At 39.6% G+C, this 11,680-nt stretch overlaps 1 protein-coding gene across 4 annotated transcripts; it reads right to left on the bottom strand.

The window, feature by feature from the left end:
* Positions 1–11,357, bottom strand: POU1F1 (POU class 1 homeobox 1). Of its 4 annotated transcripts, none has more exons than XM_074816842.1 (7): positions 11,216–11,357; positions 9,696–9,698; positions 8,340–8,408; positions 6,099–6,344; positions 4,165–4,329; positions 2,684–2,744; positions 1–214 (listed from the first exon to the last, which is right to left on the bottom strand). In XM_074816842.1, exons 1-7 carry the CDS (start codon positions 11,355–11,357, stop codon positions 1–3), a joined length of 900 nt encoding a protein of 299 aa, XP_074672943.1. The 4 variants fall into 4 exon arrangements, with proteins under 4 accessions (XP_074672943.1, XP_074672940.1, XP_074672941.1 ...); XM_074816839.1 differs by lacking the exon at positions 9,696–9,698 and adding an exon at positions 7,331–7,448 and having other exon boundaries at positions 6,099–6,340; positions 8,340–8,489; XM_074816840.1 differs by lacking the exon at positions 9,696–9,698 and adding an exon at positions 7,331–7,448 and having other exon boundaries at positions 6,099–6,340; positions 8,340–8,405.
* Positions 11,358–11,680: the final 323 nt, after the last annotated feature.

The following is an 11,680-nucleotide window of genomic DNA, read 5'->3' as shown; positions in this document are numbered from 1 at the left end:
TTACCGGCATTCGTGATGCTCCTTGATAATAGAACTAAAGGCATTCTGATGTAAACTTGTCTTTACTCTTTTTTCCCTTTGTCTTCTGTTGCAAAACCAAACTCTCACAACTTCTTTTTCAAGATTGAGCCCCTCAGCCATCCTCATAATTTCCTGAGAAGAAGGCTTACTTTGTTCTCCAAAGTGTCTCTCTAGGGCTTCTTTGGCAGCGATACTGGATAAAGGGATAAAATGTCACCTTTAAAAACTTCTGACACATTCAGGCTTTCACCACTAGTTCAGAAGAAGGGTCAGCTAAGAGCACATAAGATAGTGACTTGGTTTATTTCCTCTTTTTCTATGTAAAGGAAACCCACAGAGCTTAAAGTAGACTGTATTTCTTTGCTGCCATGAACAGCATGGCATCATGCAGAATTTCAGCACAATTTAATGGCAAAATGCGCATCAAGTTCAGTGCAATTTCAGTGGTAATCATGAAACGTTTGTGCTTCTTGATGCTCTCGAGGACGTACAGCTACCAGTTAGATATGAATGGGATCACAGGAATTGGAACAAGCCTGAACACCTAACCAAAGTTTAGTGGTTCAATAAACAAAATAAGTTAAGACTCCTATCTTTTCTTATTGTCAGATACAATTTCCTTCACGTTTGTGTTACATATTTTCAGAAAACAAAGAGTATCTGCAACATGCGTGTGTGCCAACAGGACACGTCAAAAACTGGGTTCAGCAGTAGCTGTAATTTCTTTGGACACAAGAGGGCACTTCATGCATTATTCTGGAAATGAGGTGCAGGTATTTCTGTTACAGGAATACACAAAGTATCTGCTGGAGTTCTAGTTATTTCGTTAATTAATCTGTAATATGTTGTTGGTCTTTCATTTATAGGTCTATTTTGCAATATTTAGGGATGTTACCAAAACTACCTAATTAATAGCATGATGTTCTGCACACGCAGAAATATAGAAACAACATTAGTTTTGACTAACAGTTTCTTAGGCTTTCTATCTAATCAAACTAGAAAATAGAATAGCTTCCACAAATTCAAATTAAGTAGTTTTTGCTCAGGGTATGACTAACCTAATTTGGTTAGTGGGACTTTTGTTTTACCTCTAGTTTGCCTTCAAACATCCATTAAGAATTGCTAAGAGTAAGGCTGCAGTTCAGATAAAGTCCTGATTAGTTTGAGGTCCTCAAACTGACGTCCTATATGTCTTTGAAGGAACAATTAATATTTTCTTACTATAAGGGATTTGGTCCTGAATTTCACCTCAATTATCTGTGCCCTTGACAACCTGTCATATTTGATATTCCCAGTGCAATGGGGTTAGATGTAAAAGCAGGAATAATTAAAAAATGCTTAATATGGGGACTGATTTCCTCAATAGCTGTTGAAAAACAATACCAAAACCCACAATGGTAGATGAGCAGTCTTCAGTGGGCTCCTCTAGCCAGGAGAAAACACCTAGGACAGAGATGGTCTCAACTCAGCTCTCACGCAGGCCATCCTGCATAAACTGGACAAGGTCTTGGCACTGCTGCTCCAGTCCTTACTGGCTTGTAGAGAAGCTGAGAGGAGAAACTGGCCTCCCAAGAGTAAAGCTTCATCCCTTGTGAGGTGCTGTGATAAGCAAATGAGCTGTGAAGCATCTCCCATCCACAGTTCACTCCTAACTGAGAAACATCCCCTCAGAGGCATACTTAATTCAAGTCAGAAAAAATTCATATCGTTTTATTCCTTATATCAAAAGCAGTACGATGCAAAAAACAGGTCTCGACTGTGAGAGAAGAAGGTAGATGTTGTAGCTATAGGACTATAGAGCAGCCTACATCTCTGGGAGATGCCACTGCACATTGGGAAGGATCCCTGTTCAAGGAACAGGCAGTTCACTGTAGCAGGTAGGGCCCGACAGCACCACAGTTGTGCCCAGAGGCAGCCAAATTCCCTTCCCGTGGAAGAATACTACAGCTCTGAATTTTTCACCAAAGGTTACAAGAGTCTGGGATATCTAAAGGAGAAGGAAATACCCCATTTGCCTATTTGGTATTTGTTTTTGTAATATGATTGACCAGTCTACTTGATTTACACATGGAGTTGAGGCTTAGATAGATGGTAGATGTTGGCCACCAGAGATGTGAGAGACAGGAGAAGGAGGTTCCCAGAACAACTGCCTGTTTTATCACTTTAGCTCCTTAAAGTGTTTCTTTGGGAACTCCAAAGAATCCAGTGACAGAGGATAGGGATAAGGATGCCATATCTGTATATGTGTATCTGCCATGTAAGAGCTTACCCTCAAACGTCCCAAACCTTAGTTCTATGGCAAAATAATGCAATTTATTCCAGTATAATGTAGAATCTCCCAAAATGAAAACAAGGGTGCTCTGATACCTTATTCGCTATATAGATATCATAAAATCTGGGCAGAATTAGAATAAAATATTTTTTCATATTAAAGTTTGTTGTTGTGCATTGGAAAAAAGATTAACTGGGAAAAGTATTTGGAGCAAATTGAGGTTCTGGAGGGTTATGCTGTTGTTTTTCACTAGAATGTTTCAAAATAGTGAAACATTTTGAAGCATTAGCTATAGAGATTCATTAACAGAAAATAACACTTTGATTTTGAACCCAGGAAACATCCTAGCCAAAGTGGTATCTAACACGTAGCGCCCTAAATGTTTATTACCTTATGGTGGTTCTGCGCTTCCTCTTCCGCTCATTCACTCCAACTTTTTCATTGTATAAAGCTGCATTAAAAACAAAACCCAGCAGTTACCTTCCATAAGGAATGGAAAACAAGCACAATCATCTCCAGAGAAACGTCCCTTTCTTTGAAGACAGAAGAAAGCTAACAGATAATGCCGCTGAATAAAAGCAGCACCACACATAAAAGCACTTCTTTCTTTCAGCTGGTTGGTCATTGTTTTACCTCCAGCTATAAATGGTTGTAAGCAAAAATGGTGTGCCACCAGTAAAGCTGCAAACAGTGCTGGCTCTGTGCCTATGTAGCTGTGGAGCCATGCTTCAGCCCCCTCCTTTGACATACCTTGTTTCTCCTACCCTGCAGGGTACAGTCTAGGGAGATGGAGTCCATTTCTATACCTCTTGGCTCCCTCACCCTCTTTCTGCAGAAATACAGTCTTGGCTCTCAACCCCATTTATTCATCTGCTTCTTCCATCCCGCTCCCTTCTCAGAGGCTGCTGACTGCGTGCATGATGTTACCCTGCAGCTCAAGCCTGTAACGCTGCTCAGGCGGTCAGTAGCTGCTACCCACTACAACTCCCTCACAGGTAATTCTTGCAATGTGCCAGCCACATTAGGAGACCCTCTGTTTTCCAGTGCAGTTGCAGGGGAAGGAAGCTTTCTACGTTTGGTTCAAAGGAAACTGAAGCGTGCAGCAGAAGCAGCTGTTTAACAAGGTTTCCTACTGTTGAATACAATGGCAAATCCAAAAAGTAGCATTAAGATCATCTCTTTCTTCCAATGCTAGGTGAGTGCTGCGCAGCAGTAGTCCTGGCTTTCACTGTCACCTCCAGACATACTGCTTCTCAGCATCACAATTCATCCAGCTGAAAAGGCTGTTCTTTAAGGCAACCCATTTCCTCTAAATCAACCGACCTGTTCTAAAGTACACTTTGCCCAGTGAACCCCATGACTCTTTCTGCAACTGGAAAGTAACTGGACAAAAAGAAGGGAATCCCCTAGCAGCAAAAAGGTTGCATCAAAAAACTCTATGCCATGCTATTCTTCTTTAGGGTTTAAAGACCACTGCCTCAGCTGAATTGACATCCTTTTCCCCATGGCCACATGTCATACGTAGTGAAGAATTCCCATATGCTGCTAAATATGCTGTCCTGTAGATCCTAACAACAGCTCTGAGGTGTCCCATATTGCAGTGGAGCTAGTTTGCTTGGATGGGACTGAAAAAAATTACTTCCATTAGGCCAAGTGATGTTTCTGCTATTCTGTACCCTCCATGCATTTCAGTTTGCCCCTCCTTGCCCACCCAAAAAAAGTTAACCAAAATTTAATAGAAGCACACCTTAGTGTTTAAAGCTGGTAAAACAAAAACTGTAGTCTATGGAAGACACATACTAGTCCTTCAACGTGTATATAGGATTCTGGTTTAAATGCAAATCAATATTCAGAGGATTTCAATTCTCTACCTCCTACTTGTTCTGCTTCCTCCAGCCACTTGGACAGTATCGATTTCAGTTTGCATGCGTTCTTAAAACTCAGCTGCAAGTTTTCAAACCGGCAAATAGTCGTTTGGCTGAATTCAGAGCCATGCACAGCAGCCAGCGCTTCTCCGACATTGGTTTGTGTATAACCTGTCAAAGACAGAAAAAAGTCACTGCAGAGCTTTCTATAAATGGTTACTTGCCTTGAGGCGCTTAGCCCTTCACTGATGACTCTTACTAACAGTGTGTGCCTGCAGCATTCTCCAGGATGGGCTTTCTGCAGAGGTCTCTGTGGCTGACACTGATGTGTTCAGTCTCCTGTTGGTTTCAGTGGAGTTTTACACTGATTTAGTGGAGTTTTACACTCTGAGATTAGAGATTTGAGAAGGATCCAGACACCCCTTATCCTTCTTTCTATAGATGGTGCAATGGCAATAAACTAATCCCTGGCAGCACTGCCAGTCTCCTGTTGTTTGTTGCAACAACTAAAGTTGAAGCGATCAGAGAAATGCTGCAGTTTCCATGCAGACACTGACTCTGTAACAGCAGCTTCCCTTCAGAGCTCTGAATGTGTATCTGCCATGTCCAGGGGTCTGGCTCATCATCCGCCCTTCCTGCCTCTGTGCCAGAACAGGCAGGATCTCTTTAGATGCTAAATGTCTCACGAGGCAGCATTTTGCCTCCATTTTGATTGCACTAACTGTGCCGCTCAGTCTCAGACCCACAGCCCATATTAACTCTGTCTTCCCTTGTAAAGCTCAAGATTAGTTTTCCTGTGCAAATTGCAGTTTTCCCATCAGAACATTAAGCCCAGTCTTACAGGCTCTGTGTCATTTGTTTGCATCAGATGAAGTTTTGTTCCCTGAAAAATTCAGCATGAAGATACAGTAATAATTACAGCGTTTAACAGCATGGGGCGTTGCAAACCTTTCCATTGCTGTGGCTGACATTAAATACATGGTATACAGCAAAACTGACAAAGTTGCAAATACTATTTTAAAGCCTAAATTTTTGTTTCAGTCCTTATTTTCACACTGCAAATGGAATGCTTACTAGCTGTTGAGATAATGCATAGATACTGGTAATAACCTAATAATTTTTTTACACATCTAAAGCTAGAAGGATGCCCTATTTTGTAACAATACAATGTAATGTTATAAGCTATAATGTCAAAATTGCAACTCTCCATTTGGAATACCCATAAGTGGGCTGAATCTGTAGCGCTGGGTGTTAGTTTTTTCAGTACAGTTCAGACAAGGGTGGGACATGCTTTTACTCTGCAATGTACCTCTATTCCCTACAGGTGAGAAAGACAGGGCTCAGTCCACCTTTGTCCTCAGCTAAGATTGTCCAGTGAAAGACAAGCACCTCACTGGAGACCCTCTTGCGTCAGCCCCAATAGTTATCAGACAGCAACAAAGATATCAGTTGCTTCTGTACCTGTGTCTTGGCACAAGTAAATAAACCAGGAAAAGCAGCTTTCTCCTGGTATGAAAGATTTGCCATGGATGTCACCCATCTTGTATACTGAAATGACATTGCACCATCAGAAGAAGCACTTCATGGGGAAGAGGATGGTTATGAGAGGTTAGAGCCTGTGCTGCCCTAAGCTGCAGAAAATTTGAGGCTGTGCAAAATAACGCACCTGCCACTGAATCTGATTTAATGAACAACAATAATTTTCTCTGAGTAATTTAAGGACAGGAAAGTTTAAAGTCACTTTCTATGTACTAAGCTACAAAAAGCTGAAGTTCATTAATTCCATGCAAGTCTTTTAGGAATGGAGAAAGCTTGGCAGTGCAAGGCAGGATTAGAGTTATGATTAGACAACTGCAGAGGCTAGACCGTAAAACATTTGGAAATAATTGGGCTTTCACTGGAATTTTTCAGCTTTTTGTTCACAGACATAAAGCACATACCCAGCTTAATTCTCCGCAGCTTAAATTCATTAGCAAATTTCTCCAGTTCCCTGATTTCAGGGGAGTCCATGTCGATGGGCTCTTCAACAGACTTGCTTTTTCTGCGGAACTCCTGCTTGAAGTCTGCGGCGGTGGGATCGTCTGTGAGGAGGGACTGGTGCATGGGCGTAAAGCCGTGGCTGAGGGCACAGGAGCTGGCACTCAGGGCATGCTCCGGGAATTTATAAAGGCAAGGGGTCAGGCTACCTGAGCAATACCAAAAAGAAAACTCAGTACGGTTATTCTCTACTGCTACACAATAAAAACATGTCTTCATCATCTCATAATCCACATTTGTAATATGTGAAAGTACCCAAGAGTGAGAATCTCCTAGAAGATATGGTCTCTCTTGTGCCAACACACAAAAACCAACCAACAGCCACTTTCACCAGCCACAGCCATCCTATTTCTTATCAAACTGTGATGCACCTAAATAAGATGGTAAATGGACCAAACTTAAACAAATAACAATCCAAGGTCTCAGCTGGAATTAAGTGGCACAACAAATTGATGGATCAATGTCATTTTGAGCCACCTAAATTGTGCCAGTCCCTTATTTTCTGTTACAAAGAACATTTCCATGTAAATACCATGTGATGTTCAGACAAAATACTACCTTGGTTTAGCTTCAGCACAAAATTTCTTTGAGGAAAGTACACAGGTCAGAGCTTAAAGAAAAAAAAACAACAAACAAACAAAACCCCAAACACATTCAGAATGATTGTTCTTGGCTTAAGAAATTGCTCAAGGACAAAACAAAACTCTCTCATGCTACCATTCGTTCAGAAATATCAGACTTAACAAGGAAATTCAGGTAAGAGTGAAGGCTGCTTTTTCACTAGATATTGTACATAGAGCTAAAGTCTCTGACCTGAAGGGAAAAAAAAATAGTATGAGAAATATTAACACTCTTCAGTGTTTCTGGAGCAGCCAGTAAATTCCAAATTCTCAGAACATCCATTTAAACATTTTTTTAAATGCAGAACTTTGTAGCAGAACTCAGAACTTCAATAACTTCCCACCCCTTCCCCTATTTATTTCTTGTCTTCCCTTCCCTGATTGTTCTCACCAGTGTTGGAGGTTCTAACCCCATAGGAATATTTTATAACTTTCACACAGGATAACCACAAAAAAAAAAAAAAAAGACGACATTTGCTCAAAGAATAAAGTCAAAGACCAAAAATGAGAAGGACTTGCTTTGCAAGGTGCTGACACCATTTACCACATTGGCATGTGGCATGCTGCATGTCTGTAAGATGCGACTCTGGGAGAGACTTGCTGATAGCATCTCTGGAGTTGCAGGCTTGATGCCTAAAAAAAAACAGTAAGGGTGAGAAAAGAAAGGAGAAAAATGAAGATGTATTTATTTTGGAGTGAAACAAAATTAACTTCTGAGCAATACTTTTTTTTAATACCTATTAACTTTTCCTGGGGATCTGAACAATGCCAGGAATGTTTGCAACAGACACATAGATGCATAATGAAATAGGAGCATTTGGACATTACACACCATGAAGGAAGTCTACGCTTTGTCCTCTAAAACATCCCTATACGGATGTACTCATCTATGCTGACTTACTCTAATATTTCTTTCATTCTTAAGTGAAATAAAATGCCGAGTTTGATTTTGGATTATCTCTGAGTCATGATTATTTTCTGGGAGTTGTGTTAATTTGGTTCATAGCATTGTCTCATTGACTGCTACTTGAACTTGCATAGAATAACAGTTCCTCTTTCTTACTCAGCCTGGGGCATGGAAAACTGAGCAGGATGCGTGTAAAAGTCCACGATCATCTGTATGATCTGCCTGCTGAATTCAGCTATCCTTTCATTATGCCATCATTTTATTTTCTCGTTCCAGTCAGGGCTCCATCACCCGAGGTACTGGTAATAGACAGGTATATCAGGTACATCACTCCTGGTCCCTCAAAAAGTGATGATCACCAGGGGAAGTGGACACAGGTGAACAAAAAAAGCAGCAGTGTCCCAGTCTCGTAGATAGAAGTAAGATACAGAGTGATTTCCCAACAGATGCAGAGATTCGGGGACACTCTGAGCACTGACCCCTAATTTCCTAACCCTTTTTCTAGTGCCTTAACCCCAGTCCTGTCTTAAGCAACTGTCTTGAATTGGTCCCTCTAGAGGAAAACTGACCAAAATCAGCATGCTAATAGCTCACCCAATTGATGGTATATCTCTTACCTGCCATCACCCCATAGGTAGATGGTTGATTTCCATAATGACAGGAAGGCACAGAGTAATGAAGGCCTGCTGAAGCGTTTCCCAGAGTCATCATGGCAAAGCAGATATGGGAGCATATAGGAATTTGGATCAAAGACAAAACAGACCGGACTGGTAAGAAAATGTGTGAGGATTTAAGACACAACCTTTAAGTTCAGAGGCAGACAGTATCCTTGTATGTAGTTTTTGTGTGCATTCAGTAACCATTTAACTCTGGGCCATAACCATCAGGTTAACACTGCTGGAGGTCCAGACACTTGACCAAGCCGCACCAGACAAGACTGCCAGTATAAATAGTGAGATACCGTCTAAGCCAAGACCAGAAATTGTCATGCTGTGGTCTTGATGCATTACTTTTTTAGTACAATCTAAGGGCATAACCCAGTTTACATATACTGCTGAGCAAGGGAAGCATTGAACTGTCCACAAGGAGACTGGTTCTTCTCCCCATGCAACTTCCACACACTATTTCATTTAATCTTACATAAAAACTTGCTCTGTGTCCCCAGAAAATTGATTGGCTTCACTGCTGTGAAAACCCCACAGTGAACACAGTCATCAAGGCAGGCAATATTTTGTGCACGCCTAAGACGTGGGTTTCCAAAAGCAGCAGTTTGGGACATCTGCTTCGAGGCATCCAGAAGTCACGTTTTCTTGAGTGCCAAGCCACCAAAACCATTTCAGAGTGCTTTGGCAGGGTGGTGGGGAAACAGAATGATAGACTCAAGAGTCTTCTGAAAAGTTAGGCCTAAATCAACATTTTCCATCTTCATCAGCAACAAACACACAATTTATGTCTAGTGTTTTCACAGGGGTGTTTCAGATCTGTACCCAGTAATCGCCAGTGCCTGAAGAATCAGACAATTTTTTACTGAATACAAAATGAGATGTGTCTGCTTCTCATGCATAAGTAGACACAGAAATGCATATACTGTCCCCTCTAACAACTGCTATAAAGTATAATATTAAAAATTCATGTTCGTGAGCATTCAGATATGTAAAACTGCACTTTAGAGCACACATTCCAGTTGTTCAAAACAGTATAATTAATTAAGGATTAGAATATCTGTTTTTTGCAACTGTAATCATAACAGTACAATGTTCTGTTTAGATATACATACATAAAATCTACTAAAACAGGCATGCTTATACTGGTATAAATGCCCCCAAAATGAAGACTGCATTAATAATACTAATGCATTTAGAGTAATGCAACTTTTCTGTTCAGGTAAGATCTAAGAGTTTACTGGTGTTTTTTTTCTATTATTTCATAATCCATAGACTATAATTTTTATGCATAAAAATATAATTTTTAACTTGCTAATGAGGATGTAGAATTAAATAGTGAAGATGATGCTATCTAAATTAAATAGTAACGGTTAAAGTGTTGAGGATACTGCAGAACATCAGCTCTATGACATGGTATAGTATTTGAACAGAAGTATACTCACCTCTGTTTTGTGATGCAGAATTGTTACATGCATTTTTAAAAATTTTAACATTAGTCATTATTCAAAATTCTTTCATGTTTTTGTGCACAAATTCTCCTTAGATGCTTTCATCAGAATGGCATTGTTTATTACAATTTCTGAATCTATATATGAAATTTGTAAATCTTTACTCATTATAGTTAGCACCCTCTGTCACTGCTTCCATTCTCACAGGATCACCTATTAGATGTGATCCTGCAAACAAAATTCGCACTTACTACAGCAGTATTTTTGGGTGGTAACTACAAAATATCAAACCCCAAATCTGAAGACGACAAGCAAATGCTTTTGGCTGCCTGTCACATATACTTTTTATTATGAGTCAGATGAATCTAGAAAATACTATGATACAGATACATAAATTTGGCCTCATACAAAATTTAAATTCTCCTATTCCCTACTACCACTGCTAACCAGCAGCCATATTAGGATTTTTTGATCCTCCTGCTTAATGTATAAGATCCTGTTATCTATCACCAATGCTCAGCTTTCATTACTTACATGCTTTTTCTTATTATTAAAATGTTTTATTACCAATGCATTTCAGGAGAAGGCTAGTTTCTTGTTAAGACTCCAAATAAAATTTTTACCTTAACTCAATTTCAAATAAATCAAAATTATTTCTTTTTCTGTTCCCTAAAGATTTCCATCAATTCCTGTATTCCAGAATCCCACTTCTGTATGTTTAAAGCTGCAAGAAAACTTTCTTTCTCTATCTCTCTCTCAGATAGTTCAATGATTACATAAGTCCTAGTATTTAAATGCAATTAGTCAGATTATATACACAAACACATAAAATTCAAAAATATTGGTGAGATTTCTGCCACCAATTCTGAACATTCCACTTAAATCTTAGTCTTGACCCAGTATGCAATATGCTTTATAAAGCAATGTTTTTCCTTGAAAGCTTCACCAACTGATATTTAGAACTGACTTCTTTTAAATAAATTTCCTATTTAAAGTATTTTATATTATTTTAGATTGTGGTTACATAATAAATAAACTTTCAATTAATTTACATCACAGTTGTCATTGAAGACTATATAGTCATAACAACAGTGACAATGTTTGAGCCTTTTCTAAGTTAATGCATTGGTAACATACTTGAGCTTAATCTTGTAACAAACTTAGAGAAAGCTAAGATTAAGCTAAAAAGACAAACATTTGGGATTTTCCTGATTTACTCATCATGCAGAGTTTTGTGAAAATGCTTCTACTTTAATGTAGTCCAAATCAACATAGCATTGATACCAAACACTTTAAATATTGCAGAACTTAATGAACACGTATCATCCAAAAGCATTACAAATGAGAGTTACTGAGAGCAAGATTATTTTTAAAAAGTACCTGGAGACACAACATTGGTGGCATGGTTAGAAACCGGCAGGCACTCTGCGGCGCTGTGATGCATTATCAGAGGCAGAGAGGGAGAAGAGTCAGAATTCAAGGGTACAAAGGTGTCAGATGAAGAAAATGCTTGGCAAGTCATACCCTCAAACAGGCAAAAGAGCCACTTGCCCCTGTTTTCTAACAGAACAGATCCTGCGTGATTAACGGCAGCTCAAACTCTATTCCAGGTTTTTTACCTGCATATACATATACAGGAGGGCTCCAGAGCACAGGGAGGTCGTGTGCAGGTATTTATACCACTAGGAAATCCCTTTATCCATTTTAATGTTCTTTTCCCAGCAATATTGCTATACTGCTATAGAGCCTCCTTCCTTCCCACACAAACACAATACGTGTCCAATTAATGGGGGGGAAGAAGCGGGAAACCAGAGACATGATTTGACAGATATTTTCAATTAGGTC

This window comes from Strix aluco, chromosome 2 (assembly GCF_031877795.1).
Source record: "Strix aluco isolate bStrAlu1 chromosome 2, bStrAlu1.hap1, whole genome shotgun sequence".
In the NCBI taxonomy this organism is placed as follows: domain Eukaryota; kingdom Metazoa; phylum Chordata; class Aves; order Strigiformes; family Strigidae; genus Strix; species Strix aluco.
This window is presented reverse-complemented; position numbering and strand designations above follow the sequence as displayed.

Coding starts and splice junctions, on each gene's coding strand:
- POU1F1 (XM_074816839.1), bottom strand. CDS start 11,357: ATGACTTGCCAAGCATTTTCTTCATCTGACACCTTTGTACCCTTGAAT. Junction 7,449..8,339: donor TACCTATGGGGTGATGGCAG/GTAAGAGATATA, acceptor GTTTTTTTTTAG/GCATCAAGCCTGCAACTCCA. Junction 4,330..6,098: donor GCTGCGGAGAATTAAGCTGG/GTATGTGCTTTA, acceptor TGTCTTTGACAG/GTTATACACAAACCAATGTC.